Raw genomic sequence first — 15,731 nt, forward strand, 5'->3', positions numbered from 1 at the left:
ATTCTCACTGCAAAGTAATGAAGCACCTCAAAGGAGAAACATAAGCCTTGGTTTAGCATCTACTTCCTCTAATTCTGAAAGTGCCAAAAGAGCAAATAAATTTTCTCTTGAAAATTTAACTTTTTTAGCATTTATGAAAGCATCTAGATTCTAAATATTATGCTACTATTACACTATTTTGAAAGAGAAATTATCTTTTTTTTTTTTTAAAGGATTTTATTTATTCATGAGAGACAGAGAGAGAGAGAGAGAGAGGAACAGACACAGGCAGAGGGAGAAGCAGGCTCCATGCAGGAAGCCCGATGTGGGACTTGATCCCGGGTGTCCAGGACCAGGCCCTGGGCTGAAGGCAGCACTAAACTGCTGAGCCACCCCGGCTGCCCAAAAAGAACCTTCAGCGTCCCCGTCAGGGAATCGAACCCCGGTCTTCCATGTGACAGGCAGGGATACTCACCACTATACTAACGAGGAAAACCACATGAGTTCTTTACTGTATTTTACTCATACAGCTAATTCAAGAATTCTAGGAACATATATCAGCATGTTTACACAATGAAAGCCAAAGCAAAAGATGTAGATAATTAAAATTTCTCTGGTTAAGGTAAGTCATTGTTTTCATGAGTGTTGCAACCTGTTTGATGACTACTATACTAGTTAAGCAATGCTGATTAACTCAAGTCAGAGTTACTAAGTTTTAATATAATAACAACTAATTTAAGGAGCACAAGTTGACAGTAAAACACATCGATCTGAGAGCTTTAGATACTGGAAAGCTTTGTGAAGCCTGAGACTTCTAAATGTGTGATGGCACTTTGGAAACTATATACATAAAAGAGTAAGATAGGGATCCCTGGGTGGCGCAGCGGTTTGGCGCCTGCCTTTGGCCCAGGGCGCGATCCTGGAGACCCGGGATCGAATCCCACATCGGGCTCCCGGTGCATGGAGCCTGCTTCTCCCTCTGCCTTTGTTTCTGGCTCTCTCTGTCTCTCAGTCTTTCATGAATAAATAAATAAATAAAACCTTTAAAAAAAAAAAAAAAAAAAAAGAGTAAGATATTACCATTACTATTTTTGTAGGTTGTTTGAATTTGTGATGCATATTTGGGTTACTCACATAATTTTATTTTTTTTAAAGATTTTATTTATTTATTAATGAGAGACACAGACAGAGGGAAGGCTCCCCACGGGAAGCCTGATGCGGGACTCAATTCCAGGACTCCGGGATCATGACCTGAGCTGAAAGCAGATGCTCAACCACTGAGCCACCCAGGCATCCCTACTTACATAATTTTAAAATAAAGATATACATACTTAAAACAAATCTTACTGGCTAAGAAATCCTTTAATTCAGCTCTAAAATAAAGAAGGTATAAAATAAAGAAGATATAAAAACTCTCTAACCTGAAGAAGATTCATCTATGATAAATTTTATTAAATTAGATTTCAGAGGAAGAAAGGTACATATGGCAAACTACTTAAAGAATCCAACTTCAATTGATTGTTGTGAAAAACCTTGTTCTAAAATCTAAGAGGCTCTCAAATTTCAATATACATTAACAGGGATTATAAAACCTAGGTAAAAGATTGCTGCTTTCCACTCCTAGATTTTTGGCTAAGCACACTTGTGATGGGGTCCAATAATTTGCATTTCTAACAATTTCTCAGTGAGGTGGATATTGCTGGTCTGGGGGCCTAAGTTTGAAAACCATTGCTCTAAACCAGTAACATCACTTGCTAAAATGACAGTGATTGTTAGCAACTAGCAGGTTTAAGACATTATATATTAAGTTTTAAATTTCATTTTAAAACCTCATGTTTATATGGAAGATTTAAAATTAAAACAGTCATTTGAGCTGGAGATAATGCTGATAAAAAAGTCTTACCTGAAGTCAACTCTTCTCTGTTGTCTTTAGCAAGCAAAACAGCATGTTCTGAAACTTCAGCTGCTTCTCTCTGTACAAGTTGACGGAGACAGGCCAGTACTGCTCTTCTCAGTAACAAATAGGGACTACAAAGATTCACCTGAAAAATACCATTTGGGAAATGAAAGAGCTGAAATTCTTGGTGGCATTCACACTAAGTCTAACAGACATTCACTGGATGGATCCCTCCTAATTCTATCCAGCCCATCACTGTACTAGATGCAGTTTATTAAATACACAGAAACTTCTTCAAACTATTCTAGTACATATTTTTATTATAACCTAGACATAGCTTAAGTACATGCACATGTACTTGATTATGCATTATTCATAAATAAATCCAAACAGAAGCCTCTTGAGTGTTAGAAGACACAAAATTTAATGAACAAAAATAGTTTTGAGAGAAAATATAATTGAGAATTTATTTGTAGCTCATATGTTTGCACTTCATGCAACCTTATAATGTTTTACATTTTCTAAGTAGAAATTTATACAGATCCATATAAGCAATATAGCATATTGGTTAAAAGGGAGGCTCTGGAGTCAAACTGCCTCAGTTTGAATCCTAGATCTACCACTTACTAGCTTTGTGACCTTGGGCAAATTATTTAATCTCTCTGTGCCTTAGTTATTCTTATTTGTAAAATGGAAATAACACTACCCCATCTCACTGGGCTGTTGCAAAATTAACACAAAGAAACATGCAAAAGGGCTTAGCACAGTACCTGGCAAGTAGTGAGTGTCAATAAATGTTAGTTATTATTAACTATTATTAACAGTCTTTATCAATAGTATTTTATTCAGATGCCATACAGAGTAAGTAAATGCATTTTCAAGTAACAGCAGAAAAGAGTTTTACTCAGAAAACATATTCACCAAAAACACTCTCTAGAGATACACATATATGTACATAGACTTGTACAAATCTAAGAGAGAATATTTTTGCTGACACACTCAATACATATTCTTTTTACTGAGAAGTATCTGAACAATGTATCTACTGAGGCTGTATCTACTAAAGGTAAATGACAGGATTATGATATACCTTAAATGAACAATTAAAACAAGTCAACGTTTTCTGGATACAAATTCTTACTCAGTGATTCATAAATAAAATAAAGTATAGGTTTCTGAAATTTATTTTTTTCTAACTATGGAAGTAAAGAGCAGTTTAGGGTGGTTTATGACAATGAATATGTGTTTTACATTACTGATTTTCCAAACAAGATTTGAGAAGTAATAGCCTAATTCTTATAGTGATCTTTATTTAGATCTGGTGTATGTGAGAAAAACAGGACTAAAGTAGGTGAGTTTGTTGAAAAGAGCAGAGGATAAATTCTGAGAAAAAGAGCAGGTAGTGACAGCTGGTTTCTGATACATAAGAAATATATGCAAAGACAGTGAAACCCTAAATTTTATCAGAAGTCAAAAGACAGAAAAGATGTGTGAATGTATCAGCAGTGAAACATATCAATGAGAACTGCTTTATAAATATATTCTATTATACCCTCAAGTCATATCATGAACTCAAAAGTGGAAAGAGGAATCCCATTCACAAGTTAATGTCATTCCAATCATGTTAAAGAACCATTGTTAGAAACTAGTATGTAGAGTAACGGAAGAGTTAAAATGTAAAAAAATTAAGTTTACTCATGCCCAAGATTACAGTTGTATTTTACAACAATGACAAAAAAGCATTCTACAAGGCAATTTTAAAAAAAAGTTAATGAATCTACTAATTATTTTCATTGGAGTTGTACAAGCATATAATACAAGGCAGGTGCGGCATTTATTCAGGCTGGTCAAACACTCTTAGAGAAAGCATGCTTAAAAGTACTCTTTACTTGTTTGGAAGAAAAAAGATTAAAGGCGATCACACAAAGCAAAATGGAACATTTAATATCTCCATGTCATTCTCCAGCATTGTATATTGGGAAGAGGAATACAGTGAGTTAAGGCAAACAAACCGAGCAGGCAAAATGTAGAAATAAAGTCAAACCATAATTACAATTCCTTTCTGAAATGAATATGTAAATCAAAATGATGCAAAATTAAGTGCAAGGACTGAGTGCACCAGCTGGAGAAGGTTAGGGAGGATATGTTTACAGTGGTATTAAATAAACACCATGTAACATGCTACACATACTGGACTTTGCATTAATGGTTAGCTTAAACAAAGAGATGCAGGGGAGAACAAGAACATCTACAACCAAAAAAACAACACAAAGAAACAGCACTGCAAACCTCAAAAAAAGTTAGGAATTGAGGGTCAGGGACCTACCAACACAGAATTATCCAACAAGATCTCCTGCACAAAAACAAATGACAGACTGGTCATGACAAAACCAAAAGATAAATACTAGGATGATTTTGACAACAGTCAGCTAAGCATTAAAATATAAATGTTCATAGAGCTATCATTCAAATTGGCTTAGCTTCAGCTTTAAAAATATGCCACAATTACTTCATTTTCCAACTTTAAAATATGAGTTGAGCTAAGATCTTGGAAATAGTCAACTCAAGATGTAAAGATATAAAATATACAATAACTTAAAAATGTACATTTGTGTAATTAGGTTTTCCTTTGGAATCTCTCATTAAACCTCAATAACAAAGCCAGATCAAGGAGACATGAGTATTAAAGGAGTGATCTGGATTGCATTCACATGAGCAGGAGTACAGCAAGGGACAAAGTTAATGATTTAACTCATCACAAGTTAATTATGGATTTTTTATTCTTGGAAGCCAACTTTTAAAACTAAGAGTACTCAGAATTACTAGTATAGCTAAGACCAAGTTCAGAATGGAAGTTACATAGCATGCAGTTAGAAGAAAACTCTTTCCAGTAAGATTCTTTCCTAATGATGACATGTATTCTGAATATTCAAGGAGTTTCAATTAATATGAAAACATTTCATGCTAAATAATTAAGTTCTCTGTACAAAAGAAAATCTGATCATAAAGTTGTTAAACAGAAAAGCAAAAGCAATTTTCTTACTACAGGGAATACTCTAAAATATAATAAATTCAATCAAATAAATTCAGAATAAAAGCTTACTAAAAATTAATAAAATTAACAAACTACAGTGATAGCAACTTTTAAATGATTTCTGTATAAGAAAAATTATTTTATAGCTTAAATATTATGAGTAACATGAATAAGATTTGTTAATTGTTAATTCTGATTTTCTCAACTGTTCTAAATATTCCTAAAAGAAAAATCTTTTTCTTTTAGGATAGTAGTCTCTATTATTCTCTATATGTAAACTTTCTCAGTCTGGGGGAAAAAAAGTAACAAACTTGGTCAGATCCAATTCATCAAGAATTAGTAGTAAGTTTTGCTATTTTTCAATAAACTTGGTAGATGAATTCATGTATCAAACAAATTTCAAAAGGCTACTAACAAAGTTTCTACTATAATTCTAGAAAAAAAAATGGCAGTAAAATGGAGAGTGAAAGTTTGATCAATTTGCAAAGGAGTGGCTATTTTTCAATGATTGGTTTTAGTGATGGCTCCTAGAATACAAAGAGTAATATTCCTAGGGAAAATTCATTGAGTGGTAAAAGTAAAATCCTTTTTCCAGTTAGTGCTATTTTCTCTACTACATGTTTAACCCAGATAGCAACCAAGTTTCTATCAGAAGTCAGTCACATCCTCCTTTAAAGAGTCTTACATAATCTTGCCTGTGAAAATCACAATGAAGATTAATATAAAGTAAAAATTATATGTTAAGAAAATAACATATATGGTTATTAAGTGCTTGAGACATGTGCCTTTATAGGTGGCATCTTGTGTAATCCTTGTGTTTTATAGACAAGGTAGCTAAGGCTGGAAGAGGTTATGGGACTTCCATAAAGCCACGAAGCCAGGAGGTGGTAGAATTAAGAGGTAACCATAACTATAAAGTCAGTACGAAATAAAGAAATGGGAACTGAACAAGGAGTATAGAAACCTGGATTCTAGACTAGAGCTACCACTACACCTAGGTATGTTAACTTGGGCAAATTATTTGATTTTTTTGGTCCTTGGTTTCTTCTTTTATTGGGGAAGTTGGTTTGAAAGATGTCTGAAGTTCTTTCAAGGTCTGAAATGCTGCATATCCTGCCTCAAGCTTTTAAACAAAAAGTCTGTCTAAAGTAATGATGCTCCACTGGCATGTTACTAATGGGAATGTGCTGTGGACATTCTAGGAGAAGTAAAAGCAATGGTGTCAAGTTTTAATTCCAAATGTAACTCAATTTTTGAAACAAGTCACACAGAAATTGGTGATTCTCAAGGTAAATCTTAAAACTAGTGACGATTATAAACCACTTTACCAGAACTTTTAGCATATTAAACATATTATTAAAACCCGGACACTGATGCCTTATGCCAACTAGAATATCAAAGAAAAATGTTCTGCCCATCTAGGGTGGACAGAACTTTTTATGTAATTATGTAGAATAACGGAAGGAAAAAAAAAAGACACGACATAAATTTTTCCATGTGCTGTGGCATTTAAACAGTATCCAGGACAATTAAGCACCTGATATGTTTACTGACTAATGAATAAATATCCCAAATGTTAGGTTCAACATTAAGAGAAAAATGAATTACTATATGAGAGATTTACAATGCGATTATATGAAAGTTGGCCCTACTCCATAAAAAAGACTAGAATTGAGAGAAAATAGCTATTATACACAGTTTCCAATGAAAAAAATCTAAGGACTCACTAATAAATTTATACTCACACAGAGGCAGCTGACCAAGCTGGACAAGTTGACATGTCTTGGTGCAAACATATGAAGCTGCTGAAGGCAAGAGATGGCCTGAGCTTGAACGAGGCAGTCTGGGTTATCTTGCATCACTGCACAACCCAAAAGACAGGAAGTCCTTAAGGTAGAAATGGAAGTACTATTACCTAAAATGAAAGCAGAGAGCTTTAAATAATTTGTCTATGAAATCATTCCTCTTTAAACATGTATTACCAGGTTTGTTTGTTTTTTAACCAATTTTAAACTTAAGGATCTGTGAAGTAAATTTCTTCTACAAATGCAGGGATAATCCAGATGACAGATTTTTAGTTATATTGTTATTCTTACTCTAATAAATTTACGTCAACATAAATCATTAGGCGAACAAGAACATAGGAAGGACTATCTGTAAGTTATATCAAATTTTCATGAAAAGCAGAATTAGAAGTGGCTAATGAACTAAGCACCCTGCTTAAATTAGTTGAGTTTCTTTCTAATATTAAAATCATATACTTTATATTTGAACAAATCAGATTATCTGAGTTTGGGGACTTATTTTTTAGAAGAGATGCGTTCTTAAACTATTCCACTTAATGTCTATCACCTTAATTGTCAAGGAAGCATTTAAAAAATACATCTAATCTTTCTAAATATGGTACTCTGTCTTTTCAAGGTAAGAGAAATCACACTGAATGGTATTTCACAAAATACATGATCACCTACTATATGTCAATCACAAAGACTTTTCAACTTTTCCCTCATTTGGTAGAGAAGGAAACCAAAGACAAAGATTTTCACCCAATTAAGTAGTGGTGGAGCTTATATTAAGTTTCCTCATTTCTGTGTTATTTTCTATTATGTCAACATGTAGGAGTCAAAGTCTTCTTCCCAAGATGACTCTCAACATTCTGCCCATGTATTTGCATAGAACACTGTGCTAAACTTCACGTCACTGAGAAGTATTTGAGTAATAAGAAATGAATTGATTTTTTATGCATTTTTTTTTACTGTAAAACATCATAAAATAAGCTATGCATACCCTGTAGCTCTGGACCCAATGTAGTAATGAGGGCATTCAAACAGCGACCAAGACTCTGGTGTACTTCAGCATGAGTAGGAGGCACATTTAACAGTAACATTATAATAAGAGAAAGGGTGGGTTCCACATGCATATGATAGAGGGGGCCAGCAGAATCAATTATCAATGATAGCGAATGTAGTGCCCAGGTCTGTGAAGACAGAGAAAAATAATTTAAAATGCTACAGCAGCATTAAGAAACATAAAACACAATGAATTGTTCTTTGGTGAAGCAAGTGATAAAGTAGTGGCAAAGTAAAGTTATTTGTGTGCTATAACTAACCTGGAAAGAAATAGAGAACATAAGTTTAGAAAAAAATTTCTCATCAAATATCCATTAAAAAACAATCAAAGACAATCATCTAATATAGAATGGTAAACTTAAATCTCAGCACTAAGAATTCCAAGACTATGTTTGATTCTTTAGCTAACAGCTTGAACTGAATCTAGTTTGCTGAAAATTATTTATTGTTTAATCTATGTGGAGAACAAAAATTCCAGTTTTTAAAAAATTCAAAATAAGTAAATAAATAAAAAAATGATTCAACAAAACCTACAATTACATGCAGTAATATGGACAAATCTCTTGAACATATACCACAGGATTCCATTGATATAAAGAATAAAAGCAGGCAAAACTAATATATTATACTGCAAATTAGGATAGTGGTTATCATTGGTGGGGCAGGTAGTAACTAGAAGAGAACATGAGGAGAGCATTTGGGGTACTGGTAATGTTCTATTTCTTGATCTAGGTGCTGGTTACAAGGTATGTTTAGTCTGTATATTCTATTCACAAAGATACACACTTAAGTGTACTTTCATAAACATATAAAAATGAATATGTGTATAAATATGTATATATAAATGTTTATATATTAAATGAAATACCTTTCAGCCAAATCTGACCTGCTACATGTTTTTATAAATAAAAAAGCTTTATTGAAACACAGTCATGCTCATTTATTTACGTATTTATGGCTGCGTTACTACAATGGCAGAATTGTGCAGCTAACAGAGACTGTATGACATGTAAGTGTACACAATTTACTAAGCGGCTCTTAATAGAATGCGTTTGTCAACTCTGGTATACATGAACGAACCTCAGGATGGGGCTGTCTTCAGAGACAGGGCCTTTAAAGAAGTTAAAATGAGGCTATTACAGTGGGCCTTAACCCAATGTGACTGATATCCTAAGAGAAAATTTGGATAGAATGACATTAGAGATGCACATGCACAGAGGAAAGACCATGTGAAGACATGATGAGAAGGTGACCACCTGCAAGCCAAGGAAAGAGGACTCAGAAGAAACCAAACTGGCTGACACTTTGATCTTCTAGCCTCCAGAACCATGAGAAAATAAATTTCTGTTGTTTAAGCTACCAATAAATCAATGAATGAACGAACAAATGAATGAATGAATGAAACAAGACTGACCATATGCTGATAATCAATGTAGTCAGATGATGGGTATAATAGGTTCCTTACAGTATACTTTAATTCTACGTATGTTTGAAGTACATAAAAAGTTCTCCCTTCAGGAAATTGACAAAGTTTTACCCCTCTTGCCAATGAATGCATAAGAAAGCTTACAGTACTTTAAAGATTTTTAATTTATTTATTCATGAGAGACACATAGAGTGGGGACGGGGAGAGAGAGCGAGACACACACACACACACACACACAGGCAGAGGGAGAAGCAGGGAGCAGGGAGCCTGATGTGGGACTCCATTCCGGGACTCCAGGATCACGCCCTGGGCTGAAGGCAGGCGCTAAACGCTGAGCCACTTGGGGATCCCCGAAAGCTTACACTACTTTAAATGCTACAAAAATAAACTGTTAAGTAAGAGATAGCAGTAATCAAGAAGAGTCAGATTTGATGACACTGGGAGCCACTAAAAGCACTTAATCAATAAAAAGGTATTTAATATAAACGTATGTGCATTCACAACAGACTTCTTGAAAGGGAAGAAGAGAAATATAATAAATGGAAGCAAAAAGTACTACAATAAAGGAAGATGAAAGAATGGAACACCTTATAAATTAACTCAGTCAACTACTAGATAATGATGAGGAGACTATTAGTAATATGGTAATTCAAAGAATGAAAGCTAACTGTGGATTAAGGATGTTGAAATTTGAAGAGAAGGTGGTTAAACTACATTTCAGAAAGAACACTAAAAATTTTGGATTATCAGAGAGGAATAGGAAGGGAAAAGAGTAATAGGAAAAATATAAGTGCAGATATGAGAAAGGCCTGTATAGGATGAAAACAGGCAGATCAGAAGTGCCTGGGTGGCTCAGTTAAGTGTCTGCCTTTGGCTCAGGTCATGATCCCAGTGTCCTGAGATGGAGGCCTGCATCGGGCTCTCTGCTCCACAGGGAGCCTGTTTTTCCCTCTCCTGCCTGCTACTCTCTCTGTTTGTGCTCTGTCAAATAAATAAATAAAATCTTTAAAAAAAAAAAAAAAAAGAGAGAAAAAGAAAAGAAAATAGGCAGATCATCTATAAGAGAAGCCAGTATTTTGGGGTAATAATAGACAAGGTTCCTGGGTCAGATTGGAATGAGAAGGTGATTTAGGAAGCAATAAGCAGTTTCCCCAGATTTTTGGTAGGGAAGGGGTAAGATGAAAGTCTTTCAGGAAAACAATGTGTTTTCACATCTAGGGAGAGTTGAAAAGAATCTAAAACTACTATAGTAATTAGGAACACACAAGGGAGGCAGAGATAAGATAAGGGGAGTAAAAGAACAGGAGGAATGTCAATTATTCAAAATTTGATTAAGACATCAAGAGAATGGTGATTTTTAACAGAAATGAGTAAGATATGTACAATAATATGGTAAAGTAGTTAAGAACATGGGTTCAGAGTTCATGACTTGTGTTTGTGAACTGATTCCATGATTTTTTTTTTTTTTATTCCATGATTTATTAGCTTTCAGCTGTGAGCAAGTTACTTAGCTTCTGTAAGCTCGTTTTCTTTTTGTATAAGGGGATTACTGTGAGGTTTAAGTATGTTAAGGTTTTTGAAGAATATAAAATAATGTTTGGTACCTATCAAGTTCTCCAAAATAGTCAATGTTATTAAGATGGAAGGAAGATTCATTTTCAGAAAAAGATACTGATTTTGATTTTGGAAATTCTGAGTGCAAAGACACTGAGATTTGAATTTCAAAAACTAGTCAAGGTTAACAATGGTCTGAATATTTGTTGAGGGGGGATTATTTACAAATTACTAATGGCATATAAAAACAACCTGCATTATATTCAAATCATGAATTTCAAGAAGGTATCACATGGGGTATTTACCTGCACATCAGGAGAAGTACTGTCCTGAGACAAAGTATAAAGGATTCCAACACAAGAACTCAAATGTTGAGAAGAACTTATTCCTCCTAAATATCTATGTAGAGATCCCAAAGCCAATGAGTATCCTGTTCTGGTAACCACATCCCTTGCTGATTTCAGTCTATAATTATGGAAATAAATAATAATCACTGAACAAAACTAATGCATGTACACTGTCACATAGGCAAAATGTATGGATAGCTGCAAAATTCAAAAATATATTTTCTGTTAACTGATAAAAATAAAAACTCTGGAATGACCTGAAAGGTACCTTGAGAAGAAAAACATTTTTATTTAAAATAAAAATGTTATTTTATTTTAAATAAAAATGTTTTTACATTATTAAGTATGAATAATTCCAATGTTTTTTCAGAGATACATTAAATTTGTAAGACAAGCATTATTAGTTTATTGTTAAGTTACTTTTCAAAAGTTGAAGTATCATAAACACACAATATCCTATCAGTTTCAGGTGTACATCATAGTGCTTTGACATTTTTATCCATTATGAAATGATCTCCACAATAAGTCTAGTTACTGTTACCATACAAAGTTTCTGCAATATTATTGACTATATTCTATATGTTATACATTACATCCCATGACTTATTTATTTCCTAACTGGAAGTCTGAACCTCTTAATTCCCTTCACCTGTTTTGCACCCTCCTCTCCTCTCTGGTAACCAACAGTTTATTTCTTTTATCATTTCTTTTTACATGTAAGTGAAATCACATGGTATTTGTCTTTCTCTGTCTTATTTCACTGAGCCTAATTCCTTCTAGGTCCATCCATGTTGTCACAAATGGCAAGATTTCCTTCTTTTTTTATGGCTGAGTAATATTACACATACCATCTTCTTTATCCATTGATTTATTAATAGACGCAGGTTGATTCCATATTTTGGCTATTGTAAATAATACTGCAATGAACACATGGGTGCATATTTTTTTTTAAAGATTTTTCTTTTTTTTATTATTTACTCATGAGAGACACACACACAGAGAGAGAGAGAGAGAGAGAGAGAGAGAGAGAGGCAGAGACACAGGCAGAGGGAGAATCAGGCTCCGTGCAGGGTACCTGACGTGGGACTAGATCCCAGGTCTCCAGGATCACGCCCCAGGCGGCACTAAACCGCTGAGCCACCCAGGCTGCCCTCATATATCTCTTTTAATCAATGTTTTCATTTCCTTTGAATAAATATCCAAAAGTGGAATTGCTGGGTTGTATGGTATTTCTATTTTTAATTTTTTGAGGAACCACCATACTACTTTCCATAATGGCACCAATTTATATTCCCATAGTGTATGAAGGTTCCCTTTTCTCCACATCCTACTCAATACTTGTTATGGACACTAGTCAATTAGACAAGTGTAAGGCGATGTCTCGTTGTGGTTTTGCTTTGCATTTCCATGATGATTAATGATGAGAAGCTCTTCAAGTGCCTGTTGGCTATCTATATGTCTTCCTAGGAAAAATGTTTATTCCATCCTCTGCCCATTTTTTAAAAATCAGGTTTTTAACATTAAGTTGTATAAGTTCTGTATATATTTTGGATATTAACCCTTTATCAAATATATGATTTGCAAATATCTTCCACCATTTTAGGCTGCCTTTTTGTTTTGTTAATGGTTTCCTTCATTGTACAAAAAAGCTTTTTAGTTTGATGTAATTCCGTTTGTTTTAGCTTTTGTTGCCATTACCTGACCTCCTTCCCACTAAATATTGCTAGGACCAATGTCAAAGAGTTTACTGTCTGTCTTCGTCTAGGAGTTTTATGGTTTCTGATGTTACTTCAAGTCTTTCACCCACTGAATTTATTTTTGTGGTCCAGTTTCAATCTTTTGCATGTACCTATCCTGTTTTCCCAACACCATTATTAAACAGACTGTCTGTCCCCCATTGTTTTGTTTTTAAAGTAAGCTCTAAGACCACAGTGGAACATGAACTCAGAGCCCCAAGATCAAGAGTTGCATGCTCTACTGACTAGGCCAGACAGGAACCCGTTTTCCCCCTTATTCTTGATTCCTTTGCCAAATTAATTGACTAGATATGTGTGGGTTTATTTCTGGGCTCTCTATTCTAACACACTGATCTGTGTTTGTTTTTGTGCTAGTAATGTACTGTTTTAATTATTATCACTTTCAGCAATGCTGAAAACAGCCATTTCTCCAGCTTTGTTCTTCTTTCTCAAAACTGCTTTGGCTATTTGGGATCTTTTGTGGTTCCATACAAATTTCAGGATTTTTTTTCATTCTAGTACTGTGAAAAATGTCCTTGGTATTTTGATGGGGATTATACTGAATCTGTAGATTGCTCTGGGTAGTATGGATATCTTAACAATATTAAATCTTACAATCCATAAGCATGGTGTGTGTATGTGTACATTAAAATATGGAACACTTTGGGGCACCTGAGTGACTAAGTTGGTTAAAATACGGAACGGAACGCTTCATGGATTTGCATGTCATCCTTGTGAAGCATGGGTCATCTTCAATTTTTTTCAACAATGTCTTAATGTTCTTAGTGTGGTTGTTCACTTCCTTGGTTAAATTTATTCTTAGGTGTTTTATTCTTATTGACAACAGTAATTGGGATTGTTTCCTTAATCTTTCTGACAGCTTATTATTAATGTATAGATATTGATTCCTGTATGTTAATTTCATATCCTGACTTTACTGAATTCATTTAATTCTAAGTTTTTTGGTGGAGTCTTTAGGATTTTCTAGTTTTGTATCATGTCATCTGCAAACAGTGACAGTTTTGCTTCTTCCTTTCCAATCTGGATGCCTTTTAGGTCTTTTTCTTGTCTAAATGCATGGCTAGGACTTCCAAAAACAAGGTGAATAAAAGTGGAGAGAGCAGGATTTCTTTTTTTTGTTCCTCATCTTAAAGGAAAAGCTTTTATTTTTATTTTTATTTTTTTATTTTTTTATTTTTTTTTAAAGGAAAAGCTTTTAGCGTTTCACCACTGAGTGTGTTAGCTGTGGGTTTGTTATATTTAGTCTCTTTAATACTAGGGTATGTTCCTTCCATATCTGCTTTGAGAGCATCATTTACATTTTAAAAACTCACACTGCTGAGATACTTTAATACCATACAGTCTCAACTCAAGAACTTTGATTTTAAAGTTAAATATAGTAAGAATAATAAGTATTAGAGGAATTTTCTTATGCATTCGATGCTAATTGAAATGTTTTACATTTAGTTCTTTCATCCTTCCAACACATTGAGATTCTATACTATTATCAGTTCTTTTACAGATGAGGAGAACAAAGTGATAGCCAAAGTAACTCTTAGAAAATAACCTACTATTAAGTGGAAGAATGGGATTTGAACCAAGTTAGTAATCTGACTACAGATTTCAAACTCTCTTTTTTTTAATTTATTTTTATTTTTTATTGTTATTTTTAAAGATTTTATTTATTTATTCATGAGAGACACAGAGAGAGAGAGAGGCAGATACACAGGCAGAGGGAGAAGCAGGCTCCAAGCAGGAGCCCGATGTGGGACTCGATCCCGGGACTCCAGGATCACACCCTGGGCTGAAGGCAGGTGCTAAACAGTTGAGCCACCCAGGGATCCCCAAACTCTCTTTTTTTTTAAAGTTTATTTATTAACAATCTCTATACCCAACATGGGGCTTGAATTTACAACCTTGAAATCAAGAGTCACATGCACTACTGAGACTGAGCCAGGTAGGCACCCCCAGACTTCATTCATGCTCTTAACCAAATCAGTCATACATGTTCAGCAGACTGGAAAGTCAAAGTGCTATTTGCATTATTACTACTACTACAACTACAAATATAACTTTATATACATATATTACTAATAAAACCATGAACTTTTAATTGTGGTTGTTTTACTCTTTCATATTACTTTCATATTTATTATCTCATTTATCTTCATACTATTGAGCAGGCAGGGTACTATTAACAACCTTCTATCTGAAATAGAGCTGGCAAAAACGAAAATACAGTTTGTGCTTTCTGATCATAACAGCCTATAGCTTTTACTCTTTTCAGTAGATTGTTATTACTACCTATGATCTATATTTCACATTATACAACTCCCAGAGTCTATTCCACTCATAGCCAATCATACTACTCATATATCTTTTTCTTATTATATGAAAACTAAAACCAAAGTAGTAATTGTTCTATGTTTCAAGAAGAGCAGACCCTTCAATTGAAAATATCCACATTTATTAATTTTTTTCTGAGCTGATTCCCAGAATGAAGTTTCACTAGTTCCAAAAAAAATCAACAAGCTATACCCAGTACTAACACATCGTCTTTGAGTATTAAATAAGAAATTCACTTACTTGTCAAAGCTAACTTGAGCTAATGCAGCAGTAAAAGCTCCATCATTAACCACTTGGGCTAATCTAGCCCATGCCTCTGCAGCTGCACATCTCAAGAGGGGGTTGGGACTTTCTAGGGCTCCCATCACCAATGCTAGGGCAGGTTTTCTCATTTCTTCTGAACCCAAGTTTCCCTTGGAGCCAGCTAAGTACTGAAATATGTAAAGAAAAATCCAAACTTAAAACTGTAGCAAATTTTCTTTTGCTTTAAAAAAAAAAAATTTTTAGAGAAAGAGTGTGAGAGCAAGTGCAAGTGGGGTGAGGGGCAAAGGGAGAAGTGGAGA

At 34.2% G+C, this 15,731-nt stretch overlaps 1 protein-coding gene across 14 annotated transcripts in view; it reads right to left on the bottom strand.

Annotated features, from left to right (window-relative positions):
* The window catches only part of HEATR5A (HEAT repeat containing 5A), a 112,045-nt gene that overhangs the window by 38,618 nt on the left and 57,696 nt on the right, over nt 1-15,731 (bottom strand). For 11 of the 14 annotated variants that reach the window (XR_003135491.3, XM_025444317.3, XM_025444322.3 and 8 more), the window contains 6 exons: nt 15,409-15,599; nt 11,045-11,204; nt 7,698-7,887; nt 6,656-6,825; nt 4,203-4,229; nt 1,883-2,021 (listed from right to left, as the gene is read on the bottom strand). Coding sequence is in view for 13 of the 14 variants with exons in the window: in XM_025444317.3 (XP_025300102.1) it covers nt 1,883-2,021; nt 4,203-4,229; nt 6,656-6,825; nt 7,698-7,887; nt 11,045-11,204; nt 15,409-15,599 (877 nt within the window). In the remaining variant the exon portion in view is untranslated. The remainder of the gene's footprint in view (nt 1-1,882; nt 2,022-4,202; nt 4,230-6,655; nt 6,826-7,697; nt 7,888-11,044; nt 11,205-15,408; nt 15,600-15,731) is intronic. The other 3 variants (XM_035719766.2, XM_025444321.3, XM_025444320.3) reach the window with 1 other exon arrangement.

This window comes from Canis lupus, chromosome 8, assembly GCF_003254725.2.
Source record: "Canis lupus dingo isolate Sandy chromosome 8, ASM325472v2, whole genome shotgun sequence".
NCBI classification, from domain to species: domain Eukaryota; kingdom Metazoa; phylum Chordata; class Mammalia; order Carnivora; family Canidae; genus Canis; species Canis lupus.